The 15,969-nt window shown below is 40.9% G+C and overlaps 1 protein-coding gene across 2 annotated transcripts in view; it reads left to right on the top strand.

Moving 5' to 3' along the window:
- Positions 1-15,969, top strand: part of DOCK10 (dedicator of cytokinesis 10) — a 144,718-nt gene that overhangs the window by 82,930 nt on the left and 45,819 nt on the right. For both annotated transcript variants that reach the window (XM_009286673.1, XM_009286674.1), the window contains exons 17-25: positions 2,828-3,015; positions 3,655-3,720; positions 4,604-4,696; positions 6,583-6,706; positions 6,856-6,977; positions 7,657-7,743; positions 8,287-8,379; positions 10,521-10,639; positions 13,514-13,583. In XM_009286673.1, coding sequence (XP_009284948.1) covers positions 2,828-3,015; positions 3,655-3,720; positions 4,604-4,696; positions 6,583-6,706; positions 6,856-6,977; positions 7,657-7,743; positions 8,287-8,379; positions 10,521-10,639; positions 13,514-13,583 — 962 coding nt within the window. The remainder of the gene's footprint in view (positions 1-2,827; positions 3,016-3,654; positions 3,721-4,603; positions 4,697-6,582; positions 6,707-6,855; positions 6,978-7,656; positions 7,744-8,286; positions 8,380-10,520; positions 10,640-13,513; positions 13,584-15,969) is intronic.

Genomic DNA, 15,969 nt, shown 5'->3' with positions numbered 1-15,969 from the left:
GAGAGGTGGTGGATGCCCCATCCCTGGAAACCTTCAAGGTCAGGTTGGACGGGGCTCTGAGCAACCTGATCTAGTTGAAGATGTCCCTGCCCACGGCAGGGGGGTTGGACTAGATGACCTTTAGAGGTCCCTTACAACCCAAACTATTCTATGATTCTATGATTCTAAAGAGTAACGGCTTAAACATTTCTTTGGCTTGGGGAAAATTTGTCTTACTCTGAATAAGGCTGTAAAATATAATTTAAAAACTGTATCAGAAAACTTCCATGCTGTAGGTAGGATTCATTAAAATCTCCATGAAAACTCTCCTTGACTTCAGCCAGCTCTGAAGGAAGCCTTGTAATAGCAGTAAGCAGTTCTGTTATAACACCTCCTTCCCACCCAAAGTAAGTCATGCTAGGCTAGTGCTAAAATCCTTTATTGCCAAGAAAAGCCATTGAAAAGGAAGTTGGCCAAAGATCTTGTCAAGAATTTGCCGGTACGATTGCGTCTCTAGGGACCAACACCACCCTGCTTCACATGAGCATCAATTTGCATTAGACAACAGAAGTAGATCTTTGTTTTTATAAGACTTTATTTACTATAGCTGCAACAAGAGCTGGAGCCAGTGGTGTATCACGGGATGTTGTCTGACAGTGTTTGACCTGAAACAAAACTTCTGCCTTTTCTGCTGCATGGGGGGAAGCCAAACTCACGTAGCTCTAGCATAGGGGAAGGGAGAAAAAGCTTCCTGAAGCTCCCACCCGTGCTGCGTGGTCCCTGCTTGTTGTCCTTTGCGCTGGAAGGTCGGGGCCCCGAAGCTGGCAATAGCAGCAGGTACTGTTGCTGCTACATCTCCTGCTTTCCCCTCTGAAATACCCATTAAAACCCCGAACTGTGAGGCTCCGTTCTTGTGGAGGGCAGTCACGGAGAGTAGCTTTGAGCCAAAAGCCATGCAGCTGGCAGCAAACGGGGCCGTTGCCTTCGTGCGCGCCGAACTGTGAGGCTCCGTTCTTGTGGAGGACAGTCACGGAGAGTAGCTTGTAGCCAAGAGCCATGCGGCTGGCAGCAAACTGGGCCGTTGCCTCCGTGCGCATGTCTGTGCAATGGAAGTGAGGCACAGAGAGACCAGACCTTCACAACTGGCTGCAGGAGCCTTCGTTTTCCAGCTGGCTTCTTCCTCTTATCACTGCCTCTTCTCACAGTCTGCAGGCTATCGCTGCTCTCCTATCTGAGCTATTGGTATTTTAAAACTTCATTTATTACTTACTCCCCTTTCTGCGTTCAGTTCAACGCTATTTCTATTTCCCTGTGGATTTTCTACGGGCTACTGGAATTGCAGTGTGCAGAGGGCACAGAAAGACCTCTGCAGAGAGGCTGTGGCACTGCATTCTGCTCCTTGGGTCGGTCCCCGGATTTCTCTAATGAAAAACAAGGTTAATGATGTTCAAAAATGGACACAATCAGAATGCTTATAAAGCAAGTTTGAGGGGCAGCTGGCCAAATTATAAGACACAACGCATCCTCATATATTAAGATGGGTTGCCTGAGATTTGCCCAAACAGAAAGCTGCCTGTCTTAGCTTTGTAGGCCAAGAGCAGTGAGCAGAGTCTCCCAAGTACTGGGAACGTTAGTGGCAGAAGAGCAAACCTTCAAAAGTTTGTATGTGACCCTGAGTATCTCCACTGACCAACAGAGGAATATGCGTGATCATCTACAGGGAACTATTGCTGGCGCTGGGAAGAATAAACCTTCTCAAGGCTTCTTTACAGCAGGCGGTGGTCGCTTCTGGCTGACAAATGCAAGTGATTTAATTTAGCTGTTCCCTTTTAATGCTGCTAATTTTGATTGGGAAGGACAAAAGTTTTCATACGTGGATCTTTCCAGCTTGGTTCAGGAGCTACGTCTGTTGGCCGGGTGTACAAGTCAATCGGACACATTCATATTTTCGTGGGCAGCAGGCTGGGAAGAAAGTTTTCAGCGTCTATTTGAAAGAAAGCAAAGAGAAACCTGCACTATCCTGAAGCTGGCAATTCCCTCTTGTGCTAATTTAGAAGGAAGTAAAATTGGGCATAGCGTATACGAGGGATCACCAGCTTCTTTCAGCTTCCTCACCACAAATCGGTAGGCTTTTCCTGTGGGTTATTCTAGGGTTTGAGGAATGAATTTGTAGGCAGGACCTTCAGATTGCTTTTCCCAGAAATAGCTCGGGACATCCCTAAGTTGGTGACCCTTCTCAGCTGCTTTTGTGCAAACAGCCCTTGAGTTCTCCATGCTGAGTTTAAAATGTCTCACTGATTTAATGGCACAGGCAGAGTATACTCTATCCGTTCTTAATCTCTCCCTGCCTGGGTGACAGAGTGCTTATTTTCATCTTCTGTTTCTTGATCAGATTTCAGTTATCCCAGTTGCATCATATATTTAATCTAGTTCTGCACTACTTGTTTCTTCATTTCATTTACGATGTTATTAGATAATAGAAAAACTTAAATGAGATATTGAGCTGTAAAATTAATTAGAAACAGCATCACTTCAGTATATTCTGTTGAAACTGGCCGTGTACCAATGGTGCTGTTATGCCATCAAATGCTGTGTGTGTCAAAAGAGGTTTTCAGTGCTGTACTGTTCAATTTAAGTGAGGTAAACCATTTAAGGATGATATATTGTAATTGTTCTGAGGTAACATGGATGCAATTTAAGGCAGGATTTGACCTGTTGCATCTCAGCATTACTTTTTGCAAGTTAAGGCAGGATTTTACTTGTTCCATCTCAGTATTACTTATTCTTAGTAGTAAGACCTTAAAAACAAACATTATATGTGACGGCTTTCTTTTCTGTTCTTTTGAAGACTGTGTAACTTCGTCTTTTATTCCAATCAAGCCATTTAATGACATAAAGGAGCATCAACCTACAGTGGAGGTTGAGGAGTTTGTACAGGAATCAACAAAATATTCTCGACCTTACAGAGTATACAAGAACCAAATATACATATACCCAAAACACCTCAAGTATGATAGCCAAAAATACTTCAACAAGGTACAGTATGCGACCAATTCAGGCCAACATTGGGTAGCAGCGTACTGCGTGAGCTCTCGCTGAAATGAAGGAGTACTCAGCATAAAGGAGGGGGAAATGGTGATGCGAGTCCCTGACTTGGCTTTTGATCTTTTTCAATTTTTGCAATCATAAAACATTGGTACAGTTTTAATGAAATGCATCTATGGATTAATTTTAAGTTGTATCAGTGATTCAAAGAGAGAGAGTGTGGTAATAGCTCTTTCACAATTTTCGGAAGGGCTGTATTTTAATGAAAGGATGTGGGCAGGTAAAATTAATCTGGATACTATTTGTAGTTCTTAAATGAAACTTGAGTACTACTTGCGTTTTCATGGTGACTGAAAATTAATTAAGGACAAGACACAGGTAAGTGCTGGTCACTTTATAATCTGCTTCTACATAGTCAATTTGAGGCCTGGCTTGCGTTTTGCCAGTTCTTCCTGGAAATATTATTTCTAGTGATATCACTGTGTCTTAAAGGCATTTTCAACGTTGATACACAATCTGCATGTTTCTCCTAGATTTTGAAAAGAGCTTATTTCAGCCCTTATAGTTTGCCTGTGTTTTTACGGGTACCCCATTTCTGATCTAAGCTTTAATATGTTCCTGTCTTTTCAGGCACGGAATATAACAGTGTGCATTGAATTTAAAAGCTCTGATGAAGAAGGAGCGAAGCCACTGAAGGTGAGCCACAACAAGAGTGTATTCAGAGAACGGTGTTTCTGAGGACACTACTTATAAAACCCAGGAATCGGGGCTATACTAACCCAGAACAATTAAAGAGTGAATGTTGTCATGCATCCTTCTACATTTGCACTGTGGTTCTGTTTGATCCCAGCTGCTCGTGACGATTCCAGCTCACAGTGCCGTTTTGCAGTGCCGGCTTTCTGACTGGTGGAGGGGAAAGACAATATTACAAAACTTAACCATTTTTTACAGTGCAACTTGCTTATTCTAAAATTTACCATTTACCCTACATTTCTCACTGAGCTCAGGACACTTGATTGAAAAGAGTGAGGCACAAAATTAGAAGAACCTTAGACTTAATTCTTAACTTTGCTTGGTCAACTCTTGTTGACCAAGAGCTATTGCGTAGTATTGTTGTACTGTAGTTTCCCCCCCAGTAAATAAAGTTGCTATCACTTAGTAATCAAGAGCCTCCAGACTGTACTCTGCCAGCAAGGAGATTGTTAACTGGTGTAGCTTTTGTAACGTTGAAAAGTCAGGAAAGGCATTGTATTGTGTATTGAACTGCATAAAAGTGAAACAGCTTTTGTAAAGCTTTTTGCAGAAGACTCTGAAATTGATAACAGTGAGGAAGTCGTCTAAGGAGTCTGCATTGCTTAGTAGTGGGTAGGGTAATTTTCACAGAATCAATGGACTTTTACTGGAAGTGTGTATAAAAAATAGCAGGTTTGAGCACTTAAAATATTTCTTTTAATATTTGATCAAAGTAATTATAAATCTTTCATGATACTGTTTTTGATGTACATGCATATTAGATATACCAAGACTAGTATCCTCAGCAGAATTTCACAATGTAATTGAAGCATGTTACTTTTATCAGTGTATTTATGGGAAGCCAGGTGGACCGTTATTTACAACAGCAGCCTACACCGCTGTGCTACATCATTCCCAGAATCCTGATTTCTATGATGAGGTCAGTCTGCTTTTTCTTTCATTAAATGTCTGCCAATCCCACATGTTTGCCAATGAGACAGAAAAATATGTGTAGAGAATACTTCTGTTACAATTGCTTGTGTATCTGGATGGGCCCGTGTTATGTAGATTTACACACAGTCTCAGGTTTGGGGTTTTTTTTCTTAAATCAACTCAGTGAATCCTTCCTTTTGTAAGATGTTCTGAGTACAGTTAAGATGCTGTAGAATTAATTAGGAACAGTCTAGCTCTCTAAAATGCATGTCTGGATTACATTAAGGGTCCAGCTGCATCTCTGAATTTAATGGGAACAGTAAACGTTACGATGAAGGGTGGAGCCAAATGTCAGAACAAATCCCCCTCTGAGATACAAGGTCTGCATTGGGGCATTTTTGTTGATGTGGTGGTCTGAACGGAATGTACGGTGACGCGTAGTGGCTGCAGCCAGTCATTTAGCTGGTGCTTTTGAGGATGCAGGTGTAGAATAGAGTTCATACGTTGGCCTTTGCCAAAGGGTAGACGCTCATGCATCTTTATGTTTCACCAACACCAAGTACTGATTCCCCAGGCTTTCTGCAGGTGAACTTAATTTCACCCTTTCAGTGACTAGTGTGTTTGACAGCCTGGGAATGTCACGTGTCTGTTCTGGATTTTCCGCTACTGCTTTATGTGTAGTGATAAGGCTGGCAAAGAGCGTTAGTATATAGCCAGCATTTTCCAAACTGTTGGCTCGATCTTGGAAAAACTTCCTTTTTCAGCTAAAATTTACTTTGATAAAATGGCAGGGGCAAGACCAGCAGCTAATGTACAACTACATGTGAAGTATCAATTTTAAGATTCACGTTTAGGAACTGAGGTGGAACTTAAAGCATTACATCTTCAGAGACCTTGAACCCCCCGCTACTCCTTTGCGAGCAGTGTTTTGGCTTTTAACACATCTGAAAATGTCCTTCATGTGATGCTAGTGAGCCATCTGGTTTGGGCAGATTGCTTTCAACTTGAACAAAGAGCTGAATTCAGATCCTAATAGCTGATTTGGCTGGAAGATGTGTGCACCTGTCCTCAATGTTCCTAGTACAGCAAGCGTAGTCTTTAAAAGAATGTAGTATGTTATCAAAAAGTTGTCTTAATCTCCACATATAAATGCCCATTTCATATCTATGTTTATGGTATTAGATTCTTAACCATAAGCTGATTTAACACTGGAACCATTATCAACAATTTCTAAACCTTACTTTAATCACGGGATTAGCTTGGGTAAACTTCATCATAGCTCCCAAGGGCAAGGGGTCTTTTTCATTAGTTCCTATGGTAACATGTTTTGATTACTTTGTATTTTTATTCCAATAGGTTAATAATACCTCAAACCCAATCTGTAGGGATTCATGGATGGCATGATATGGGATTTAAGACTGAGCAGAAATCGTAAATAAAAGTTTATTTTTCTGTCAGCCTATATTACTTGGTCTTTGCCATGAAATGATGGTGAAGCAGTAGCAGAGATGTCGGGTTTGGTTTTGGTCATCCTGAAAATGAGAGAATGGTGGTGGCTATTTATGGCTGCTAGAGCGCAGGTGATCACTTCTAAGCAGGGTCCATCACTCTTTAGTTCTGTCCTCTTTCATCTTACACTCTTTCATCATAAATGCAAATATTCATCCACAAGACAGAGAGGAAAAAAGCTGTTTTAAGTAAAAGTGGTGGATGATCATCCTAAACAATTTCCTTAAGAGAGCATCTATTACCCATGCAGACAAACATTAGCCAGTAAAGGCAGGCTGTACTCAGACCTCTGTGTAGAGAGAGATGTCACTCATTTAGACCATCTCTGATGCCTGGTTTAATCGATTTTTAAACTAAAGTGAGGTGTAACATTTTACATTTCAGGTGAAAATTGAACTTCCCACTCAACTCCATAAGAAACACCACATTCTGTTTTCATTTTATCATGTCACCTGTGACATAAATGCAAAAGCTAATGCCAAAAAGAAAGAGGCTCTGGAAACACCAGGTACCTGTAGTAGAATTATTTTCAATTATAAATATAAATGATGTACGTTCAAATAAGGCTTGCAGAATTTCTGGCTGGATATTATTGTCTTCCTTTGAACTTGAGAAGCTTGTTCTTCCAGAGTCATATTGATTTGTTCTCGTGCACAGTGGGATACGCGTGGCTTCCTTTGTTGAAAGATGCCCAGTTAGCTTCCCAAGAGCACAGCGTGCCGGTGGCAAGCAGTCTGCCTCCCAATTACTTGAGCCTTCAAGAACCAGCTAGTGGAAAGGTATTAATTCATACTTTCATACTGTTCAAATGGCGCGGAGCATTTATTTGCAGACGTTTTACACGAGATCAGCTTTGCATTTGCACTTACCTGGAAGCGTAAACGATAAATAGGGTATCTGTTTTAGAATATTCATGTGCATATCATTGAGTATATAAACTAATATATGTACCACTGGACTGAGAGTCGTATGTTGCTGATTCACAGGGGTATATGGAAAAAGCGTATTTTATAACTGTGTATTCTACGGTATTATACATAACTTCTCCAAAACATGAATGAGTGGTCAAAAAGAACTCTTTTCACAAACTCAGGCCACATGACATGCATTCTCCAGCTGACGTGATCCATGGTCATGACTCATTCTCCAGTTTTGTGGTGTGATACCATATTTTCCCACTGATCCTGTCCAGTTTGGATTATTTCTGCCTCCTCGTGTTTGTTTTACTGTTGTCGTGAGGACAGGGTGCGGCAGCGAGCTGGTCCCTTCAATGATAACGCTCGTGGGCTGGTGCCGAAAAGTGGGTTTATATTGCAATAATTCTGTGGTTGTGAAAGCACAGTAGCCAGCACAGTTCATGCACGTGCCTGTGCAAAGCTATGCAGTGAAAATTTGATGCGGACTTGAATAAGTAGGGAATAAGTGGGAAAATTCTTGTTGTTGTTTTTGTTTTAATAGCAGATCGGCGGTGATGTAAAATGGGTAGATAGTGGGAAACCACTTTTCAAAGTCTCTACTTTTGTTGTATCAACAATAAATACTCAGGTAAGCCAAATTTCCTCTTAGTTCTGTTACCTGCTTACAAGCAAAAAGTGTCAAGGAATGTCTGAAGGATGTTTTAAAATCTTGTAGGAATTTGTTTCTCTAACATTTAAAGGTTTTTTGAGTGTAGAAGGGCAAGATGACAATGATGGAATACACACTTTAAGGAAAAATATTAATTATTTAAGATTATACCAACAGAAAAATCGTGGAATATCAGTTTAAACAGCAAGAAAATAAATTGTAAACACCAGGAAGAAAAAAAAATCTGGCCATTGTAATCCCTTAGATTGTGAGGAAAAAATCAGTCGCTCACAACATTGAAAAAAGAGTGGTCAAAGCACCTAGAAATAAGTTACATATAGCAAGCTGTGCTGGCCAATGGGTTGGGCTAAATAAGTTGATCTGTCTTTGCGTGTCTTATGTCTAAGGCGGTAGGGACCAAGTGTGTCCTTTGGTATCACAGGTGGTTGCTGTAACCGATTTATGGAGCTGAATTCTCATCCTTTCTATAACATACATTAATGTGAATGTTTATCATTTTAGGATCCATACCTGAATAACTTTTTCCATCAGTGCCAAGAAAGGGAAAAGGATCTGTCCCAGCCTCCTACCTCAAACTTCATCAATTCTTGTAAGGTAAAGTAACCTGCAGCACGAAGTGTGCTATAAAATTGTATTTAGGGCTTTCTCTCAACTGATCCATCACTGCACAATTCTAAACATGGCGTAGACTTACCAGGAGGCAATGGGTCTGTGACAACTCCAGTTAGACTACTTGATCATAGAATCATTCAGGTTGGAAAAGACCTCTAAGATCATCGAGTCCAACCGCCAACCCAACACCACCATGCCCTCTAAACATGATGTGACAGATGCATTACTGGTCACAGAGCTGTCTCTCATCCCTTCTCATTTAGAGCATGGCTGCATCTGCCCCATCAACTTTGATAATCCAGCCTATGACAAGCCTCAAATCCTGTTAAAGGATGGTGTAATGTTGCTCTAGGAACGTCCGGGAAAAGGAGCAGTAGCCTGTAGAGCTGCAGTATTCCCGCTAGTCCATTCTTGCCTTAGATACTTGGTATGCTTACCTCCTGCCTGGCTCTTCTTACTTTCACTCTAAAGACCTGGATGCTCTCCAAAGGGCTGTTTAGGGTATTTTGCATGTGTAAATCAAGGGTGCTTGTTGCCTGTCAAGTTCTGAAATCGGAAGGAACATACCCTTTCCGCAGAGATGAAACGAATAAGCAAGAACTGCATTAAATGTGACTGTATTCAGTAGAGGTCAAAAGCTGTGAGAAGGGAGGAGTATAACAAGGAAATTAGAAGAGCAGCAGGTAAATGTAGGGCCATGATTCTTTACCTGTTTGTGAATGGTGAAATTCAGTTCTCGCTTTGCAATCTGCTTACTGAACTTTAACGGGAAGATAAGCAAGAAGGCTGAAGGGTAGCTGTGACGCTCTTCCACAGTACTAGCTCTAAAACATCGTACATATAACTTTCATTTATTATTTTTCCTTTTAGCAGTCTGTAAAATCTAATAAGTGTTTTGGGGTTTAGATGTTACTGTCATGTAGGTGCTTTCCCCCTTTCCTTCGTTGTTAATGTTTTCCTGTTTGAGTGTACCTTAATCAGATGTTATAAAGCTGCTTGGGAAGCAATTTTTGCTTTAATAAGCAAACAATAAGTTCCACTAAATCATGGCAGTTCTCTGGGCAAGTCCCTAAAGGTGGCTACTACTTTTGTTGATATACGCAGGTAGACCTGGAAGGAGTGCTTTGCTTTTAAATAATGTCTTGATTTAAAGAAATTATTGAGGATGTTTTAAAAAATCAAAGCATCAGTGTGATTTAGAGGTTATACCTCTACAGAATGAAGTCCTTAACTATTATTTTTTGGGAAGCCATTGAGCATATTGGACAAAGTTTAGGAATCTGTAAAAGCTTCACAACCTTCTAGACAGTAAGTCAGTTACCTGAACTACCAGAACTGACTCGTCTTTATTTGCTGTTTGTAGTTTACCTTTTAAAAAGATTTCAGTAATTTTTTTAGAAAATAGAGACAAAGTTGTATGCCACAAGGGATCAACTATACGATATAACCAGGGAATAAGTAATTTCCCCCAGAGTATTTTGCTTTTATTTGTAAAACACTAATACCTTTGAAGATATTCTGGAATGATTTGGAGATGGCTGAAATGAAAAACTAGGAGGAATTCAAAGGAGGGTTGGGTTTTTTTAATTAAAAGCTTAATATCCTCCTTGATCAGAGAAGATAATATAATGTCAGTCCAGTCAGGTTAGAGTGTTAATACTACTTTTTACCAATGTGCTTTTAACATAAGTATTTTAGCCACAACAAGTTCTGTTTATCAGATCTCTGCATAAAAAGAATGAGTTTTCCAAAAAATATTAGGAAATGCATGTCTAGAAAATAGTAATTAAGTTCTTTTATTGCTCTTACATATGTATCCTTAGTGAAATATGAAAATTGATTTGGTTTCTCCCCCCCCCCCCCCCCCTCCCCCCCCCCCCCTTAAGTCAGGGTAGAGCAAAATACTGGAATTCTGAAATTTGGACAATACCTACGGTTCTGTTGATGGTCGTATTTAAAACAGACTCCACGGGGAACCGATCCTCTACTTAGTCGTCCTGTTTTCCTACTGCTATTATGCCGGTGGCTGCACTGCATTTTACCTGCTGAAGCGGGAAAGCAAGTAATCAGCTTTCATTGCTTGTATTGGAAATCTCTCATTTTCTTTCTTACATCCGTTACAGAATTTGCTGAGGATCGAGAAGATCCATGTAATTATGAATTTTCTTCCTGTAGTCCTCAATCAACTCTTCCGGGTTTTGGTGCAAAACAGTGATGATGAAGTCGCAACAGCTGTGACCAGGTATCGGCATCTTTTCTGTATGAGGAAAAGAATTCACTCTAGAGTGCAAATGTAGATGTTAGTCTAATTATAGCTGCTCTTACAAAGGCTATGACATTTAGACTTCAGTAGGTGAGAGTGCCTGCTTCCCCCTTAACACAGGGCTCTGCAAATAATGCATGGAAGAGCGTGGTATCATGTGGCTGACTCTGATACCAGCCAGGAGATCATTGACCATGGTGGACGTGTCTCTGTACCCTGAGGCAATCGTAGGTAAAGGTCTCATTCTTCAGGAGCTAAGTGCTTCCTAACAAAGCTGAATATCAGTTTTGGTTTATGTTTGGGTCTGAGGATGTGGCGTTCAGCATAGGAAGAGCTTAGTATCTTGCAGCATCCAATGCAGAGACAACCAACCAGGTCACACTGTTTTAATTAGAGTATATCGGCAATAACTGAAGAGCAATGGAAGCATTTTCCAGTGAGCAGGCAAACAGCTGGAATGATTTGCCGAGTCTCTCACCCCTCACATAATGAAATTGTCTTTATTGATGCTGTTAATCAGGGCAGCAGGGAAAAAAAAATACCGGAGAGATTATAATTGGTCTCTGCAGGAGGGCAGAAAGTTGCATTGCATTTTTTTTTGGCCATAGTGGGTGTTTTTGTTGTACTTCTGCCAGTAGCTAAACATGGGGACTACAATACAACTAGTAGGAAAAAATGACAGCTGTCCTCACCTGTTAGACTAATCTGCTGTCGGTATATTTTCATTCTTTCCACGGATTGTCCTTCAGAATTAGTTCCTGAAGAAAGATTAATTGGGAAAACTTAAAGGAGCAAGGAAGCGGAATTCCTCATCTTAGCCTTGGAAAGCGAGAGTTTCAGTATCCTTTATCAAAGGATCATGGCACCTTGCAGGGCAAAGTCCAGTTTTACCACACCTAGGCACTAGGATTAGAAGAACCTTTCCGTGTAAACATGTGTGATTTCATCACCGCATACTGTTTTCAAAGGCGGAGAGGCAGTCAGACCTTTGTTCGGGACCCCTTTATGGCCAACAAATCAACTGATGTTAAGGCTAGATAGAGAGAATGAAGAATTATGTCCCAGGCTAGAATTTCAGTATCGGTTAACTGACTGGAAAAGAAATGCTATAGAAGAAGCAGGTGTTTAAAAAATAGTTTTAACGATTAGATGGAACAATGGAAGGATGTTAATTTTTTCATGCTTCAGATTTTGACTCTACACCCACCTGGCCAAAAAAAGAAAAGAAGGATTCTCGGTGGTTTTCTTGTATGTGTGGTAGCTTTTGTGCCGGTAGAGTTGATGTCAATGGGCATATGCACGTCTGCTGTGCGTGCCATTCATCGATGTGTCCTACATATACACACGTGGTATTTTGTTCTGAATAGCTTGAAGCATCTTGTGTCGAACACGTTAAAAGCAACAACAACAGAATGAGAGCATAGATTGGCTTATGTGTTGGGGAGAACACTACTCCTTTTATACTTTCCCATGGTTATTTACTTGTCTGGGGGCCCAGTCACGTCGTCATTTCTCCGTCTCATCTTTGCCAGAACTCGTTTCAATTTCAAACCAGAATAAAGGCTGAAGGATCGGAATGGACGCAACTAATTTTGTCATAGCTTTTGTGTTTTGCTACAAGTTTTACTTCTCCTACTAACGGCAAGAAATGAGATATATGAAAAATACTGACTTAAAAGAATTACAAAGCTTTTGAATCCAATAATAAGAATTGGCAGAAAACACGCAAATCACCAAGCCAGTCAAAATGACTACTTGTATGTGGACCACAGTCAGGCATATTAATAATCCATTTTAGTCATGCTGTTATTATGCATACCCCTGAATTTGAGATACGGTTCGCTAATTTTTGACATTTGAGAATCATTAACTGTTTCCTCCCCATTTAACATAAAAACAAGATTATAAAATTGCAGAGTCTTTTCTATATTAAGTATCCTGAAAAAATGAGATCCCAATAATCAAGAGGAAAGCTGAAGAAGACTTCTTGCTCAGCCTTGTGTTTTCTGAAACAGGATGATCTCAAACAAAGATGGCCCAGGTACAAATTGAAGAGAAAACTTTGCTGAAACGCTTGGTCTCAAGTAGTGCCATCTCTGCTGTTTAGTAGAAGCTCAGGTTGTGCGCGTGGGTGCCGGCGTGACCCTGGCAATTTTCTTACATGTTGCTGATCACCAAGCGGATCTGCAGAAGCTCGAAGCATCTGTGGTTGCACCAAGTGTCCAGCCTCTCCCTGCTGCGCAGTGACGAGAGGGTGCGGTGCTCGGCCTTTTGCTCCCGAGCGCTTGGGCACTCAGGCGGGGGCCGAGTCCAAGGTTATGGGCAAACAGTGCGGGAGAGGGGCATGCTCGGGCTCGAGCCTAGGCTTGTGTTTGTCTTTGATTAACAGTGCCGTCGTAAGCAAAGTGTCAGAGCTTTACAGAATTACCAAGATCTGAGAGAACCTGACAAGTAGCATTCCCAGAGAAAGAGGCTCTTGCCTCTCTGTTTCATTAACATACTCTAGTTTTTCTTATTCCTAATCATCCAAGGTCTGTATAAGCTTTAGTTAGTTAATAGTTTTCTTTTGTTGTAATGGCAGTACAGTTATAATCGTTAAAGCTGGGTGCATTTTGTTAGATGAATGCCTATGTAACAGCCCAATCCATGCAAGTGGAGGGCCCAAGGAATGACTGTTTTTTTTTCCCAGTGGGACAGTTTCTGCACATGCTATTCATCATTTGGATCACATCCCTCATGGGCTGTTTTAAATGATGTTACAATGACAGAACAATGTGATGCATCAGATAGACTTTCTCTGCCTTATGACACAAAACAGCTCAATTTTTTTTTTTTCTTTTTTTAATCTTGCAGGGTTCTTACGAACATTGTTGCTAAGTGCCATGAAGAACAACTAGACAACTGCATCAATTCTTACGTGACGGTACGATTGCTCTTATGCTGTTACCTATTTTATGTGGGTTTTTTTCCTGTTTACTCTTAGTTGTGCTTGTCTGTAGCTTTCTCTCTGCATTTGCATCATAGCTTTCTGCCACTAGTAGGCTGGGTGACTGGTTAGGAAACTAGATTTGGAAGAGGCTGAGTCAATTCTCCTCCTCTGCCATAAGTTTCTTGTGTCACCTTGAACAAATTACCCTGCCCCTCTCTCACTCCACGGAGCGTCCTTCTCCACCAAACTCGGCTGCATCCTGGCTCACAGCCTCACTCCGCTGAGGAGGACAAAGGGCTGCTCATGTTTCCTCTGCATGGTGCAGCTTTCTTTCCGTAGGACACCAAGTTGAGCAAGCACAGGAGGAGGAAGGTGCAGCGTGCTCTTAAAGGGTACTGGGCTGTGGGAGGGACAATTCCCCGTGGTCGGCTGATGACCAGAGCTTGCATTTTAGAAGCAAGAGCTCGTGCAAATGCACTTCCACTGAGCTTCTAGGAGCGTAGGCGTAGCGTCAGTCTTTGTGAAATGGTGTTAAACTGAGAATTTCCCACCTTGCAGGGTTTGAGAGGAGGGAAGGGGGGAGATAAATACATGAAAGGTCATGAAACTTCAGCTAGATAGACACTAGTGAGAGTCATTTAATGTAGCTTGCTCGCAGTTTGCAGCATTCCTCTTGGCTGTGATGAGATTTATCACTTTAAAATATCTGGCCGTTTGTATTATACATATACAGGGTTGCCCTCATCGTAGTTGAAAAGGATCCACAAGTGGTAATTTTTACGGAAGAGGTACTTCTGGGTGCTCTTCATGGTTGCAAGATGGCTGCATGTTTCTTAGGAAGCTATAGCTTTTTAACTAAGCTTTTGATTATTTTCTTAAGTCATGATTTAGTTTCAAGGTCCTGTGTCTGTGTGTGCTATTGTACATAAATTCTTTTCTCGTCTGTGGAGTTCAGGTTCTTGTAACTGCTCCCTGTTTACTCAGCTTTTTTCATCCATTATTGTTTTGAAGAAGAGGGTATATATAGAATATATATGGATACGTTTTGTGAATGGAGTTTGGTTCCGGGCAAGCTGTAGTATTACTTAAAAAGCCAAAGGAGTGGCCTTTTTAAAGATGATCTCCTTGTTATCTGTATCAATTGCATATCCATTAAATGCGTATGAATAATGCTACTGGCCAGCAAGTATCTCATCAATAGTGTATTTGGGTAACAGTTTTATAAGCTGAGAATTTTATGAAGAAGCATGTTTTTAAGTAGAAGAACACATTAACATCTGTTACGGGCACGGACAGAAAAATTAATAGACAAATGAACCTCATTTAAGGGTGTTAGACTTTATTCTTCCCCTTCACTTGCCTTTATTTTTTTCTCTCCCTTTTAATTGCAGGGGAGAGGGCTGGAAAATTTTGTTCTAGTCTTACTAGATGAATCAGTAATGAGTAAGTTGTAATATCTTTGAGTGTTACACAAATAAGTTAGTAAACGTATTTCAAATAGCAGCACAGAGGAGAACTGCAGGTTGTTAGAAGAATTGAAGTAGGTACTGCCATCACTTTGTCTCTTGGCCTGCTCTGGTTCAGTGGTGACAGAGCTAATGGAGGTCACGATAGCAATGAGAGATCCCCCACAGTCATGGAGAGAAGCTATGAGTGACACATGTCTGTATGGGCTTCTGGCCGTAATGATATTCTGATTCACTGTGCAACAAGTAGTTTTCATAACGTACATCTCATTTGTGGATTTTGAGTAATATAGTAAACGTATTTCAAATAGCAGCACAGAGGAGAACTGCAGGTTGTTAGAAGAATTGAAGTAGGTACTGCCATCACTTTGTCTCTTGGCCTGCTCTGGTTCAGTGGTGACAGAGCTAATGGAGGTCACGATAGCAATGAGAGATCCCCCACAGTCATGGAGAGAAGCTATGAGTGACACATGTCTGTATGGGCTTCTGGCCGTAATGATATTCTGATTCACTGTGCAACAAGTAGTTTTCATAACGTACATCTCATTTGTGGATTTTGAGTAATACATGCGATGTAAGTTGGGCGGGGGGGGCTTGGGTTTTTTTGAATTAACTTTAGGAATAAAGTGAAAGCAAATACATTCCTGATGAACTCTGAAACTTTAGCATGTTCATGGGTAGAATAATGAAAATATGGTAGGAGTTAGGTTACTAAATGGGAAAACTGTTTTAATTTCAGTGTTGACAACTGTTGGTTGATATTTCCATGGTATGGATTTACTTTCGTACTTCACGAAAGTATGTGTTTATAGGTGATGCATCTCAGCATCTTAGTAGTCACATTTTAGTCTCAAGTACTCTGATTTAAGCACAGAGGAATTCCGCTGAGGTCCGGCAGAACTGTTCAGGCTCCA

The sequence above is a fragment of the Aptenodytes forsteri genome, unplaced genomic scaffold (assembly GCF_000699145.1).
Source record: "Aptenodytes forsteri isolate BGI_AS27 unplaced genomic scaffold, ASM69914v1 Scaffold184, whole genome shotgun sequence".
Classification (NCBI taxonomy): domain Eukaryota; kingdom Metazoa; phylum Chordata; class Aves; order Sphenisciformes; family Spheniscidae; genus Aptenodytes; species Aptenodytes forsteri.
This window is presented reverse-complemented; position numbering and strand designations above follow the sequence as displayed.